Source organism: Vidua chalybeata, chromosome 18 (genome assembly GCF_026979565.1).
Source record: "Vidua chalybeata isolate OUT-0048 chromosome 18, bVidCha1 merged haplotype, whole genome shotgun sequence".
In the NCBI taxonomy this organism is placed as follows: Eukaryota; Metazoa; Chordata; class Aves; order Passeriformes; family Viduidae; genus Vidua; species Vidua chalybeata.
The window spans coordinates 603,372-618,176 of NC_071547.1; the positions used below are offsets into that span (position 1 = coordinate 603,372).

General features: G+C 51.3%; 1 protein-coding gene across 6 annotated transcripts in view; it reads left to right on the plus strand.

Moving 5' to 3' along the window:
- RIMBP2 (RIMS binding protein 2) overlaps positions 1–14,805 on the plus strand; it is a 110,131-nt gene that overhangs the window by 56,407 nt on the left and 38,919 nt on the right. For 4 of the 6 annotated variants that reach the window (XM_053959376.1, XM_053959375.1, XM_053959377.1 and 1 more), the window contains exons 3-4: positions 7,152–7,274; positions 10,426–10,530. In XM_053959376.1, the coding sequence (XP_053815351.1) occupies positions 10,429–10,530 (102 nt within the window). In that variant the 5' untranslated portion in view covers positions 7,152–7,274; positions 10,426–10,428. Of the gene's footprint in view, positions 1–1,519; positions 1,610–7,151; positions 7,275–10,425; positions 10,531–14,805 lie in introns of all 6 variants that reach the window. The other 2 variants (XM_053959380.1, XM_053959379.1) reach the window with 1 other exon arrangement.

Sequence of the window (14,805 nt, forward strand, 5' to 3'; positions counted from 1 at the left end):
CCACACCTGCAGTGCCAGGGTCCCAGAGCAGGCAGGGCCCACGTGAGGGGCAGAGCAGAGACCCCAGGGCACACAAACCCCACGAGTGGCTTTTAACGTTCACTGGGACAAAACTATTTATTGCATCCCCAGGAGCTGCTCTGAGCAGCTCCTTGTTATCATGAAATTATTTACTGATTTAATTTGCACCTTTGAGAATACAATGTGAGCTCTGAGATTCTTCTGCTTTCAGAAGTGCCTGGCACCTCACAACTGGCAACTTGCATAAGCAATTGAATTCAAGAGAAAGCCTCCAACAGCTACCTTTGGGAGCCTGTGCAAAAACAGAATAGTCACAAGTGTCAGAGGATGCTGCTGGCTTTTCCTGAGCTCCATCTATTTTGATTTGAGTGACCTGATAAAGCCTTTCCACCCTGCTAGTTTGACCTTTGGCTGTATATTTGAGTTTTATTTACTGTTCTTTTTTTTCCAGCTTATATTGCTGTCTTAATACGTAAAAATGCATTCCTGAGGCTGCAGTTAAGACCTTGATCTTTAAGCACAGGTTCCCCACCTTTGAGTGCCTGCATTTCTGACTTGCCTGTCACTGCAGGACAGAGAGGCTCTACCCAGCTCTGAGTGTTTGAATTAGAATGTGGCTATTGCTCATATTAGAAAGAAATATGCATTAAAAGTAAGGTGAAGTGTGGGAATATAAAAGTGTGTACATTCCAGTTGTTGGCTCTTGCCCTCAGAATGCCTTCTGGACACCTGAAGTAAAAACGTGGTGACCCTGCTTGGGGCAGAAATGCTGGTGTCTGCTCCAGACCAGAAGGCTGAAGGACAGCTTTATTAAAACTGTACTATATTACATTAATATACTATTTAAAGAGATACTGTCCTGTTCTACACACTCACTGCTTACTCACCCATCTAACTCAAACTGTGACTCTGCTGAGAGCCCAACACAGCTGGATCCCACTGGGCACTGAGCCCAAACAACCTTCACCAGAATCCAGCCCAGCAACCACTGCAGGTGAACAATCTCCACACCACATTCCACATGGGCAAAGCAAAGGGGCAGAGAGAAAGATTGTTTTCTCTTCTTCTCTCTGTGCTTCTCCTGAGAGACAGAATCACATCTCTCTGTCCAGGGAATGTGACTGTCACAGACACCTCCATTGCTTTATTCTCTGGGAGCTGAGTCTCTCTCCTCCCAGCTCTGGGTCATGTGGGGCAGCCACATCTGAGCTCTTTGTTACCTCCCAGGGAGATTTGTATTTTTATTTTTGCAGGCACCAGGCCTGTGAAGCCAGGTCATCTCTCTTTGCTTGCACAGCTTTAATCAGATCATCTGCTGAAAACACGGGGGTTTATGGCAGAGCTGCCTGGAACTGCAAATTGATCTGGTGCTTCTGCACCTCGTGTTGCTCTTACCAGTTGGTTAATAGCAAATAATGGCAAAGCACAGCTTCCTCAGGCACCTGCTGGGCTCTGCTGTGCTGGGGCCAAGGCTGTGACACGCTTGTTTCTCTTGCAGGATGAGCAGCTGAAGGATGCTGTGCAGGAGGGGAACTGCCTGAGCCTGCAGCATGCCAGCGTGTGCCCCCGAGCAGTGCAGCACTGCCAGGTAACACCCAGCAGCTGTGCCAGGTGTGCCAGCTGTGCCCAGGTGTGCCCTGCTGTCCCCAGGTGTGCCCAGCTGTGCCCTGCTGCCCCCAGCTGTGCCCTGCTGCCCCAGGTGTGCTGTGCTGTGCCAGCTGTGCCAGCTGTGCCCTGCTGCCCCAGGTGTGCTGTGCTGTGCCAGGTGTCCCCAGCTGTGCCCTGCTGTCCCCAGCTGTGCCCTGCTGTCCCCAGGTGTGCCCTGCTGTCCCCAGGTGTGCTGTGCTGTGCCAGGTGTGCCCAGGTGTGCCCTGCATGCCTCAGTTGTCCCAGGTGTCCCCGGGCACAGCGTGGCCACTGGGGACTGCTGGCCCTGGGCAGGTGTGGCCACTGGGAGCTGGGAGCTGCTGGCCACTGGGAGCTGGGAGCTGCTGGCCCTGGGCAGGCGTGGGCACTGCTGGGCTCCCCTGGGCACAGGGTGAGTGGTTCTCTGGCACAGGGTGAGTGGCTCCCCGGGCAGATGGTGAGTCTCTCTCTGGCACAGGGTGAGTGGCTCCCCGGGCAGTGCCCTCAGCAGAGCTCAGGGCTGGCTCTGTGTCTGGCTGCATTTTGTGTGCAGCCCCTGGCGTGGGAGCAGAGCTGGCTGAGGATGGGGATTGGTTTTGTGTAAAAAGCAGAGTTATGGCACTCTGTGATAGGAGGCAGCCGTGTGTATCCCTGCATCACTTAATTTCATCCATCCATCTGCCTACGAATTTCTCCCTTTCCTGATGTGGTTCTCTTCTCTTTATTGTTGTTTACACATCACCTTTGCTCTTTGCCTCACGAGGCACATAAAGTCTCACTTGGGCAAGTTTATATTCTAGCTGGCACACAATAATGTGCATCATTAATGCTGTGAAGGCTCAGTCCTCTGGTGACACTAAAAACATGAGTCCTCTGACCATCAGCAAGTGCACAACTTACATGGCTGGCAATGCTTTATTACAGGTAATGTTTGTCTTGAGGTGCATTGGGAACGTCTACTAAAAGCAGTTTGAAATACAGAGGTCAGCATTGGTCACATTAGCCACTAAGGCAGAAGTAGCATTCCCTCTTACTGTGGTAATGTCAGGATTCATCATGCTGTGGGCACTTGCTTCTTCACATCTGTTAAATACTGTGCAAGGCAGAGAGCAGAAATTCTGGGTGCCTGCACTGCTGATCCCATACAGCAGCCTCAGTCCAACCAGAAGCTCGTTATGAGAGTGCTGGCACAGGGTGAGTGGCTCCCCTGGCACTGGTAACAAATTTAACAATATGCAATCCTAGTCAGGTACCCTGGATGTTAACAAACCTTTTGTTTCCCCCCTTGCATGAGAGATTTTCTGAGGTTTTTACCCCTCACACAGAGGCTGAGAATAGATTGTGCAGTTGAGATTGCATTTTATTGTTCAGAATGTGTGAAACTCTGCAGCTTTAGATGTGGAGGTTAGAGCAGAATTCTGACAGAGTTAGGGCTCAGCCCTGAAGGGGAAAACCTGCCTAAATTAATTTATTCTTTATCACCCTTGAGAGCTGGCCTGAAAAACAGGCCAACTTCATCCAAGCAAATGGGGCTGGAGGAGAGTTTGTGACTTGTGAATTGTGTCTGTGAAATGTGACAGAGCTCTGCTCGTTCCTGCACCAGGTGCAGCTGAAAGGTGGCTCTGGGAGGGGCTGGCTGCTCCGAGCCCACCGCACACAGCTGGAATTGCACCTGCCTCTGGTGGGTTTGGGGAGACAAAATCGTATCCAGGAGTGGAGAGCTGTGGGAAGGGTCTGTGTCCTGGGTGTGCCCTGGGCTCTGCCTGGCGTCCATCCCAGTACAAACCAGCCAGTGCTCCAGTGGGGGAGCCCAGCAGGCACGCTGCCCCCAGCGCGGGTTTCCAGCACCCCAGAGCATTCCCAGGGTGCTTCCAGTGGTGTTCCTGAGCAGGGCACTTGGGGCAGGAGCTGGCAGCTCCCTGGGGCCCGGAGCAAAGGGCTGTGCTGGGCGACCTGGCTGAGGGAGCTTCTCAGCAAGAACAGGAGCTGCTGGCTCCTGGGGATGGGTTTTGGGAGCTGCTGGCTCCTGGGGATGGGTTTTGGGAGCTGCAGGATCCTGGGGATGGGTTTTGGGAGCTGCTGGCTCCTGGGGATGGGTTTTGGGAGCTGCTGGCTCCTGGGGATGGGTTTTGGGAGCTGCAGGTTCCTGGGGATGGATTCTGGGAGCTGCAGGTTCCTGAGGATGGGTGTTGGGAGCTGCAGGATCCAGGGATGGGTTTTGGGAGCTGCTGGCTCCTGGGGATGGGTTTTGGGAGCTGCTGGCTCCTGGGGATGGGTTTTGGGAGCTGCAGGATCCTGGGGATGGATTCTGGGAGCTGCAGCATCCTGGGGATGGATTCTGGGAGCTGCAGCATCCTGGGGATGGATTCTGGGAGCTGCTGGCTCCTGAGGATGGATTTTGGGAGCTGCAGGCCCCTGAGGATGGGTTTTGGGAGCTGCAGGATCCTGGGGATGGGTTTTGGGAGCAGCTGGCTCCTGGGGATGGATTTTGGGAGCAGCTGGCTCCTGGGGATGGGTTCTGGGAGCTGCTGGCTCCTGGGGATGGGTTTTGGGAGCTGCAGGATCCTGGGGATGGATTCTGGGAGCTGCTGGCTCCTGGGGATGGGTTTTGGGAGCTGCAGGATCCTGGGGATGGATTCTGGGAGCTGCTGGCTCCTGGGGATGGGTTTTGGGAGCTGCAGGATCCTGGGGATGGATTCTGGGAGCTGCTGGCTCCTGGGGATGGGTTTTGGGAGCTGCAGGATCCTGGGGATGGATTCTGGGAGCTGCTGGCTCCTGGGGATGGATTCTGGGAGCTGCAGGATCCTGGGGATGGATTTCAGGGGGAAAACCTCTGTTTTCGTGTCCAGGAAGCCGAGGGCCCTTCACAGAACCCTGGCCCTCAGACTACTCAAAGGAGGGCACAGTTAGTGAGTGTGAAGATACAGCATGCAAAACAAATTGGTTGACGAGTTTTGCAGAGCAGCATCACAGATCAAAATGTTCCTGTGTGTGTCATGAAGTCAGGGCTGTTTCTGATGCACTCGATTTAGGTCAGCTGCTTTTGCCACTGGGAACATTGATGTTTTGATATGCTCCATGAGTAATTCAAGTTCATGTATATCCCATATGCTCTTAAGCAGCCTGCTTGGAGGGAGCATTGAAGTCACATTTAGGAACAAATGTTGTCTAAAAGAGAAAAAGGAAATGATACTCTCATCAAGCTATATGATGCCATCTGGGTTACATAAGTGTGGGTATCACAGCACTCCATGTAATGCAAGATCTCCAGAGGAGGAAGTCCTGCTGAGAATATCCTGCAGAAATATTAAAATATATCAGTGTTTCTGGAAGTAACAAGAGTAATTATCAGAAGGAGTTTGGTAGATTTGGTTCTGTTCTTTCCAGTACTGAAAATCAAAACCTTGTTCAAAAGCTGATGTGCCAGAAGAGAAAGTAGAGGAATTATCAGACACATCACTGGTGTGTTCCTGAGCTTTGACCAAAGGCACAATGGGATCCTAAATGAAAGATCCTGAGATGTGAAATACCTGCAGTTCTACCTGTCTCTAATCCACCTCTTTCCAAAATTCCATCAGCAGCCTGGCAAGAGCTGTTTGTTCCGAGAGCCCCTTCCCTGCCAGCAGGGAGAAGTTCAGAGCAGAAGGGAACCCTGCTCCCAAAAATATTCAGAATATGACAGCTAGTGAGTTTTAGAAAAACTTCTTTCCAGAGGTGGTCAGCTGGGATGAGTTGTTTTGGAGACAGGGAAATCTAAAGTCTGACAAAATTAACCTCTTCTTGGAACTTGTTCAAAATATTGTACTTCATTAATCCCAAGGAAATGAGCTGAGAATCCCAGACAAGGAGAGGATTGCAGCACTGATCCTGATGCCTCACTGTTTCCTTTTCCCACCCCGTTATTCCTCAGCAATATCCACTGACTGGTCTGAGCAGTGCAATGCAATATGAAGGATGCAAGAGTTAATAGATTCTGAAAATCCATTGTTTAATAGTTTTCTTTGTCATAAAGAACTGAGAGGAAGGGAAAAGCAAAATCTGTGCACACAAAAAAATCCTGAGGTTGACAATAATTGCATCAGTTCTTGTGGAAAACATGTTTTGTTCCCTTTTCCTCTCTTTTTTTCTAGTCCACTGCACTCCAAAGAGCCCTTCTGCAGGGCTGAGTGCAAGGGCTGGCTGCGACCATTTAGATTGTTTGGTCCATGGCAAAATTTGCAAGTTAACAAACTGCAGCCCGAAGGCAAATAAAGAGGCTGAATCAGCTTCCAAAACATTGCATTAGAAAATGGCAAACAAAAAAAAACCAAAAAACAAACCTAAAACCAACCAAACAAAACCAAAACCAACCAAACACAAACAAAAAGCCCCAGTCATTAAACTGGGAAGGGGGAAGGAACTTGGCAGTGCCTCGGGTGGAGCCAGCCCAGTGAGAGCTGAGCCCGGGCTGGACCCTGCCAGTGCTGCAGGGAAATCAGGTGCTGCTCACCAGAAATGTTATTGCCTCCTCACCTGCTGCACACTCTGCAGGAAAGTGGCAACGTATGTGAAAATAATATTGGGGTTTTTACCCAGGTGTTTATTCCTGCTTGATTTTTTCTTCATGTAAAAGATGGAGTTTCTGGTATGATCCAAGCTGTAATAATCCTGTCATGCAGCAATACAGATCTCAAGCTCATAGAGTGATCAGGGCTAAGAAATCAAATTTTCAGCTGATCTGATTTAAAGAAAGGACTTTTCTGTGGCAGTGTAAAGTAATGCAATGTATTTTCTTGTTTTCTGTGTCTGTTTATGAAGCAGTCACTGCCACTGATGATTCACAAAATTCTGTATAAAAAAGACTTGATCCTACTGAACTGGTTAACATAGGACCAAATGAATTAAATCATAAAACAAATCTTATGTTATGAGTATCTGATCCTTTAAATATCTCCTGTATAGAAATGTTTAAGGGAGAGCAAGGGGTTTATTGCAGAAGAATACTGATTTTTGAATTGCAGGTACACTGATTTCAAGTGTTAACACAGGCTGTTCATGTGTATTTGAGTTTATTCTGAAGTCAGTTTACACTTAAAGAAGTCCAGAAGAAATGCAAATTTGAGTTTTGTTACATAAATAAATATATATTTGTTAGATGTCTGCCTCTTTGTATAGCACACCCATCTCTGAGGCCCCTGAGATGCAGAGAATTTAGAAATGTTTGGATTGTCATTCATTCTGTGCATGATAGAGTGTATTTGTTTAAATTTACATGACTTGTGTGTAGCTCCACTTTGGTTGCCAGACTGCAGTCCCTGCTGAGAGAAAGCTCTGTGTGTATGAGACAGGCACAGCGTCCTCAGTCTGCATTCCCTTCTGAGCTTCTGTGCTTCTTCCCTGTTCCCCCTGAACCTTTTCCTCCCTTCACTTTGACATGCAGAGGGATTTGTGTCGGGTGTGCTTTTGCCTGCGTTCACTGCAGTTGGGGCAATAACCCAAACAATTGTTTGTTATATTTTTCCTAGGTAAAACCAGACTATGACCATCTTCGAGAAACCCTTCTCAGAGTGACCAAAGAACGAGATTTGGCTGTGAGGGGAGAACACCAGCTCCAAGCCAAGCTGGAGAACTTAGAGCAGGTCCTAAAGGTGTGTATACATCCCAAATCCCATCAGTCCAGCCCTTCCTGATGCTCGGCCAGGGGTGCACTGCAAACCTGGGCACTGAATGCCCCTCTCAGCTCAGATCAGGGCTGTGGAATGAGAGCACCAGGCACTGACAGGGGTCTCAAACCAGCACAGAGGCACTCAGAGACCTTTATCTGGCACTTTATAGGCACTTGTGTGTACCTTGCACTGTACAGTTATTTAAGTCAAAATGAGAAAGAGAGGATGAGAGCAGGAACAAACTGCCCAGATATTTGACTTCAGAGAACTGTGTCTGCCACTCCAACTGGCTGCAGAATATTACTGTGGCCTTTACATTCTGCACCTCTCACTGTTCTGCTTAAGAACTTCAAAAATTTTCCTTCGCTGAAACCAACATTTTCTGGTGCACACAGAGATCCTGGCTTTTCATGTTCAGAGCTTTTCTCCCCTGAGCAGAGCCCTTGTGAGCTGGCAGAGCACCTTGAGGCCCTACAGCTCCTTTCTAGCACTAAGCCATGCCCAACAGATGCAGCTCGTGGTGTATTTCGTGTGTGTCCTCATATGCTCGGCAAGTCAGTAGTTTGGAAAAATGGCTTGCAGCTTTCCAGCCACTGCAGAAAAGTTTTGAGAAATATTTAGCCTGGTTTCCCTGTCTGCAAAGCAGTTCCGTTTGTCTTTTGAGAGATTCGGGCTCTATCAGCAAAGCACAAAAGGGAAGATGGAGAAGTGCTGAACTGGCTGGTTCTGCAAGCGCTGGCAGTGCCTGTGCTGTGGAGGGCTCTGATTTCCTGACGTGTGCAGGCAGCTCCTTCACTCCGTGCTGCTGCTCACCCAGCTGCCAGCACAGCTGCAGGGCTGTGATGAGAGCCCTGCAGGGACTGACCTGGCCCTGCTGCAGCCCTGCTGTGAGCTCTGCCCTGCACCCAGGGCTGGGCTCTGGGGCCCTGTGCCTCTGTCCTGGCCCCAGCCCTGCTCCTCTGGGGCTGTGCTGTCCCTGCCCTGGCAGGGATGGGGCTCCTCCTGCAGCTGCAGCCAGGCTGGGCCGGGCTGCCAGACCCACTCAGGGCAAAGAGAGCCTCTGCTGCAGGCTCTTAGGTGCTCTTCCAGCAGCAGCTTGCACCCACAGCGCTCTCTCCAGAGTCTGGAAGAAAGCTGATAAATGCAGGACGTGCCCTGTTCCTTCTCTGCTGCACAGCAGGACTCGTGCCTCTGCCCCTCTGAGCCAGGGCGAGTTCTGCACACTCTCTTTGGAGCACAGAGCATTCTCTGACAACTGCCCTGAGGTGGGGAGTCCCTGCTGTATTTTTTCCATGCTCTTTTAGTTGTGGGTTTCCCTTCTGGTGCTGGAACAGCGTTATTAGGAGCTCTGGAAAGGGTGCAAGAGGGAAGTGCAGATTTAATAGATTCTGAAAATCCGTTGTTTAATAGTTTTGTCATAAAGAACTGAGAGGAAGGGAAAAGCAAAATCCGTGCACCGAAAAAGATCCTGAGGTTGACAATAATTGCATCAGTTCTTGTGGAAAACATGATTTGTTCCCTTTTCCTCTCTTTTTTTACACATTAGGAAGTTCAAAGCTAGAAATACTCTGTAGTAGCTTGTGTAAAATAGCAAGAGCTCAACAGTGTCAAAATATGCTGTACCAGATCTGATCCTAGATCTTGACAGAGTGAAATGAGAGGTTTTTTCCCTGATAATTTAAATCATGAGGAAGACTGGGTGGTAAAATGGGTGATGTTCATTCAGGTGAGATGAGAATCAGAGCCATTCTTCTTGGTCATTATAAAATTCTAAGAACAGACATTCCCCATGAACTTTTGTACAGCACGCAGTGCAGAAATATCTACAGGCAGACATCAAACCCTCCCAAAACCCCTAGAAAACAAGCCTGAGGGTGAAAACTTACAAAGTGGGAAATGTTGTTTATAATCAAACAAAAAGTGAATAAATCCCTGGCTGTCCCTCTGTGCTGTGGGTAATGTGCAGCAGGTAATGACTGCTCATTACAGGTTAGAAATGTGCTTGATTAATTTCTCTCTTGTAGACAAGAAGAGATGTTTTGGGCTGTTCTTGTCCATTTTCTCCATGCATTTGTTTTCCCAAGTGCTGGTTTCTAGCAGGTTTGTGTGTAATAACTCCATGCTGCAGATAAGGCATTGTGCCTCTGCTCTGAGACTATTATGGGAACAGTATGTAATTTGGAAAATAAAAATCTTTAATACTACGTTCACCAGGGAAGAGATCAGAATCTAGAAAGAGATCTTTCTTAACTCCCATTTATTATGAGGGTGTTTGAAAGTTACAGTGATGCTGGGGAGTAATATTAACCTGTAATGAAAAAGATTTCTATCTGCAAAGGGTGTCTTGCCACTGTGCAGCTTGTGCTCTTCCCAGGAACCTTTCTCATATTGCTTGGAGTCATTAGCATCAAACACACTTCAGAAGCTGTCTGTGAGTTCTGTGTAGTCCCTTTGGTCCAAACCCACCTGTGTTGGTTCTGTTCTGCCTCATTTTCTGTAGATAACAGGCAGAGATCAGCAAAGGTAAGCTGTTTCTTTTGGGTCAGCATTTGCAAAACAAATCACAGCAGCACATCCCACGTAAAGGGGCACCTGGGGAATTGGCAAGGTTTTTTTATCCAGGCTTTGGTTTGTCAGCAAAATGCTCCCAAGAACGTGTGCCTGCTGGGTGAAATGGCTCCTGCTCACCTGTGCACCCTGGCAGGGTGACAGCCTGGGTCCTGGCAGGGTGACAGCCTGGGTCCTGGCAGGGTGACAGTCAGGGTCCTGGCAGGGTGACAGCCTGGGTCCTGGCAGGGTGACAGCCTGGGTCCTGGCAGGGGCTGATGTCCAAGTACCTGAGTTACCTTTGGCTGAAGCCCTGACCAAACTCAAACCTCACCAGGTTTCCCTCCTGCCTTGCAGGGATGCCAGGCAAGTTCCTCTGGGGGGAACAGAGCATCCCTGGCTGTGGTGGCTCGTGTGGCTGCAGCTGGATTGTCCCAGTGCCTGACAGCTCTCCTTTCTCCTTTCTCCTTTCTCCTTTCTCCTTTCTCCTTTCTCCTTTCTCCTTTCTCCTTTCTCCTTTCTCCATTCTCCTTTCTCCTTTCTCCTTTCTCCTTTCTCCTTTCTCTTTCTCTTTCTCCCTGCACAGCACATGCGAGAGGCTGCGGAGCGGCGGCAACAGCTGGAGCTGGAGCATGAGCAAGCCTTGGCTGTCCTCAACGCCAAACAGCAGGAGATCGAGCTGCTGCAGAAGGTGTGTGGGGATGGGGACAGGGCAGGGACAGGGACAGGACAGGGACAGACAGGGACAGGGCAGGGACTGGGACAGGGACAGACAGGGACAGGGCAGGGACTGGGACAGGGACAGGGACAGGGACAGGGCAGGGACAGGGACAGGGACAGGGACAGGATAGGGACAGGGACAGGGACAGGGACAGGGCAGGGACAGGGCAGGGACAGGGACAGGGACAGGGACAGGGCAGGGACAGGGACAGGACAGGGACAGGGACAGGATAGGGACAGGCAGGTGGGACCACGGGCTGCAGGGACAAAGGAACTTGGTGGGATGCCCTGGACTGAAGGAGTTCCCAGCCAGCTCTCTGCTGGTCCCTGCCCTGGAGGTTGCACTGGAGCAGGCGCTGCTGCCTGTGCTGCAGGGCTGATAAATGCTCCTGGAACCTGACCCGCTGTGCCCCAGCTCTCCTGCTCCCAGCAGGGATAGGAGTGGCACGGTCTCATGGATTTCCTTTGCATTTCCACTGCTTCCCTCCCTGTTTGGCTTGGTAATACTTGTGCATTTCTTCAGTGTCACAAAGGAATCCAATCTCAGTTTCTTGACACTCCGAATCCGAGGTCTCTACCATCTCCAGCGTGCTGTTAACGTTCTCGCTGACACGTCCATGCTTGGTAGGATTTCTTTGGCCTCCTCTTCCAGACATGCAATTCTTGCTACCTTCCTCCAGTAAATCAGGAAAAAGAAAGTCTTGTCAGGGTACTGACACATCACAGTTGATCTTCCTTTTCAAGAATGGGTCACGTCTGTGTGGCAAGGCTTTGGTGTCCAACCAGCACCAGCCCACCACAGAAACTGAACAGTTGCTTAAACACCTCACTTCCAAGGTCATTCTCTAATTCACAAATCACTTCAAGCCTTTTTTTTTTCACACTGCAATTTCTCAGTATTCATTATAATACAAAAACCATGATGCTGAGTTTCAGTTTTGCCAAAGTCACTTCAAGCTGCAATTGTCTCAGGGCTAATGTTGATTTTTCCAATTGCTGGACTAGATTAAAACACAGGAATAATGCTGCTAATGATAATTTGGTAGAGAATTGGCATGGAGGGACCTTCTCAGCAGAATAAAAGATGTATCTAATATAGTTGCTTGAAATAGAACGCTGTAGTTGACCAAATGAAATCTTCCAGTTAATTTTCTTTTAGTCTTTCTCAGTAAGTGTACTTAGGCACGTTGCAAAATGCCATTTCTAGTTATATTCAGCTGTTATTATTAGAACTGCCTCATAAATTTTGGGCTTAAATTTCCTGGCAAAGGAAAGAAATCAAAGTAAATCAAAGAAATACAGCATTTCTTGCTAATTTTTGTAACATTCTTCTAATAAATCCTCCTTTGGGCTGGCAGCAGGAGGCAAATCTGTGTGCTCCTCTTTCTGCAGCCCCTGTGCTGAGCTGCAGTGACAGGCACTGGGCACAGCCCAGGTTGGATTTGGTGTTCCACCCAGTGCAACAAGCTCAGCAGATAAATATTTTAAATAATTCTGCTATCTAAGGAGCTATAACACATCACTGCCAGCTTTAACAGGAGCTGCTGGCTCACATTTCATCCAGAGCTGGCCTCCCAATGGACCCAGTACGTGTGTGTTAAATTCTTTCTTCCCTTTTGTTTTTTTTACTGGAGATGTCTTTACTTGAAGAAGTATTTCCAAAGGGAGGTAGGAAGTCTGGGCAGTGACAGGATGGCATTCACAGCACACCCTGGTCCCTTGCAAAGGGCTGGTGAACCACCAAACCGGGCACTTCAGAGCAGAGCCAGTCCCTGCTACAGCCCCTTGCCTGTGCTGTCACGTTCTGAATGGAAATGAGAGCTCATTCTCTTTTTAATACTCTTTTTAAAAGTTCATTCTCTTTTTAATACATGCACAGACTGATCAGATTTCTCAGCCTAGAAGGAAGACCACAATATTCCATCGAGGTTCTGTGCTGATGGGGACTCAGCCTTTTTCTCTGAGATAACCTGAGTACAAGGCAGTTTGATGTTCAGCAGAGATAGCTGTTGATGCAGGTTCTGCCATCGTTCACCAGAGCTCTGGGGGGGTTTCTTAAACGTGTCCTGCTGGATGGCTCTGGGCTCTGTTAGCTGCTGGCACGTGTTGGCTGTGCCCGCTCAGCCCGGGCTACTGCTGGGCTACTGCAGGGACAGGGCTGGGCTACTGCAGGGCTGGGGCTGGGCTACTGCAGGGCTGGGGCTGGGCTACTGCAGGGACGGGGCTGGGCTACTGCAGGGCTGGGGCTGGGCTACTGCAGGGACAGGGCTGGGCTACTGCAGGGACGGGGCTGGGCTACTGCAGGGCTGGGGCTGGGCTACTGCAGGGCTGGGGCTGGGCTACTGCAGGGACGGGGCTGGGCTACTGCAGGGCTGGGGCTGGGCTACTGCAGGGACAGGGCTGGGCTACTGCAGGGCTGGGCTGGGCTACTGCAGGGCTGGGGCTGGGCTACTGCAGGGACAGGGCTGGGCTACTGCAGGGCTGGGCTGGGCTACTGCAGGGATGGGGCTGGGCTACTGCAGGGCTGGGGCTGGGCTACTGCAGGGACGGGGCTGGGCTACTGCAGGGACAGGGCTGGGCTACTGCAGGGCTGGGGCTGGGCTACTGCAGGGACGGGGCTGGGCTACTGCAGGGCTGGGGCTGGGCTACTGCAGGGACGGGGCTGGGCTACTGCAGGGCTGGGGCTGGGCTACTGCAGGGCTGGGGCTGGGCTACTGCAGGGACGGGGCTGGGCTACTGCAGGGACGGGGCTGGGCTACTGCAGGGCTGGGGCTGGGCTACTGCAGGGACGGGGCTGGGCTACTGCAGGGCTGGGGCTGGGCTACTGCAGGGACAGGGCTGGGCTACTGCAGGGACGGGGCTGGGCTACTGCAGGGCTGGGGCTGGGCTACTGCAGGGATGGGGCTGGGCTACTGCAGGGCTGGGGCTGGGCTACTGCAGGGACAGGGCTGGGCTACTGCAGGGCTGGGGCTGGGCTACTGCAGGGATGGGGCTGGGCTACTGCAGGGATGGGCTACTGCAGGGCTGGGACTGGGCTACTGCAGGGACGGGGCTGGGCTACTGCAGGGACAGGGCTGGGCTACTGCAGGGACGGGGCTGGGCTACTGCAGGGCTGGGGCTGGGCTACTGCAGGGACGGGGCTGGGCTACTGCAGGGCTGGGGCTGGGCTACTGCAGGGCTGGGGCTGGGCTACTGCAGGGACGGGGCTGGGCTACTGCAGGGCTGGGGCTGGGCTACTGCAGGGACAGGGCTGGGCTACTGCAGGGCTGGGCTGGGCTACTGCAGGGATGGGGCTGGGCTACTGCAGGGCTGGGGCTGGGCTACTGCAGGGACGGGGCTGGGCTACTGCAGGGACAGGGCTGGGCTACTGCAGGGCTGGGGCTGGGCTACTGCAGGGACGGGGCTGGGCTACTGCAGGGCTGGGGCTGGGCTACTGCAGGGCTGGGGCTGGGCTACTGCAGGGCTGGGGCTGGGCTACTGCAGGGCTGGGGGCTCTGCCATGCCCGGGCAGGGCAGGGCAGGGCAAGGGGCTGTGGGTTTGGGGCTGTGGGTCTGGGGTTGTGGGTTTGGGTTTGTGGATTTGACTCTGTGGGTTTGAGTCTGTGGGTTTGAGGCTGTGGGCTTGGGGCTGTGGGTTTGAGTCTGTGGATTTGAGTCTGTGGGTTTGAGTCTGTGGGTTTGGGGCTGTGGGCTTGGGGCTGTGGGTTTGGGGTTGGTCTGGGTCTGTGGGTTTGGGGCTGTGGTTTTGGGTCTGTGTTTTTGGGCTGTGATTTTTAGTCTGTGGGTTTGCGTCAGTGGATTTGGGGCTGTGGTTTTGGTTTGTGGTTCTGGTCTGTGGTTTTGGTCTGTGGGTTTGGGTCTGTGGGTTTGGGTCTGTGGGTTTGGGTCCCTGGTTTTGATGGTGACTTTATGGCCTGACCCAGGTCCCAGTGAAGGATTAGGGCAGCCCTGAGCCATGGAGTTAAACAGAGCTGCATCCGTGCCCATGCTGGGACTGTCTGGCACATGAAATTAGACAGTCTGTGGGGTGTTGTCCTCCACTAAACAGGAGGGTTTATGACTTTTCTCTGGTGAGGAATGTGCAGAATGAACTGTGGTTAACAAAGTTTCTGCTTATCTTGGGCCAGCTTCAATGAAGGAGACAGTGAAAATGTAAATAGAAATAAAATGAAGGTAACTCAAAGTTACTGAGTGCTATTTATTTGGTTTTAAGGTTTAGACTTTTCCCAACCAAAATTTGGTAAAT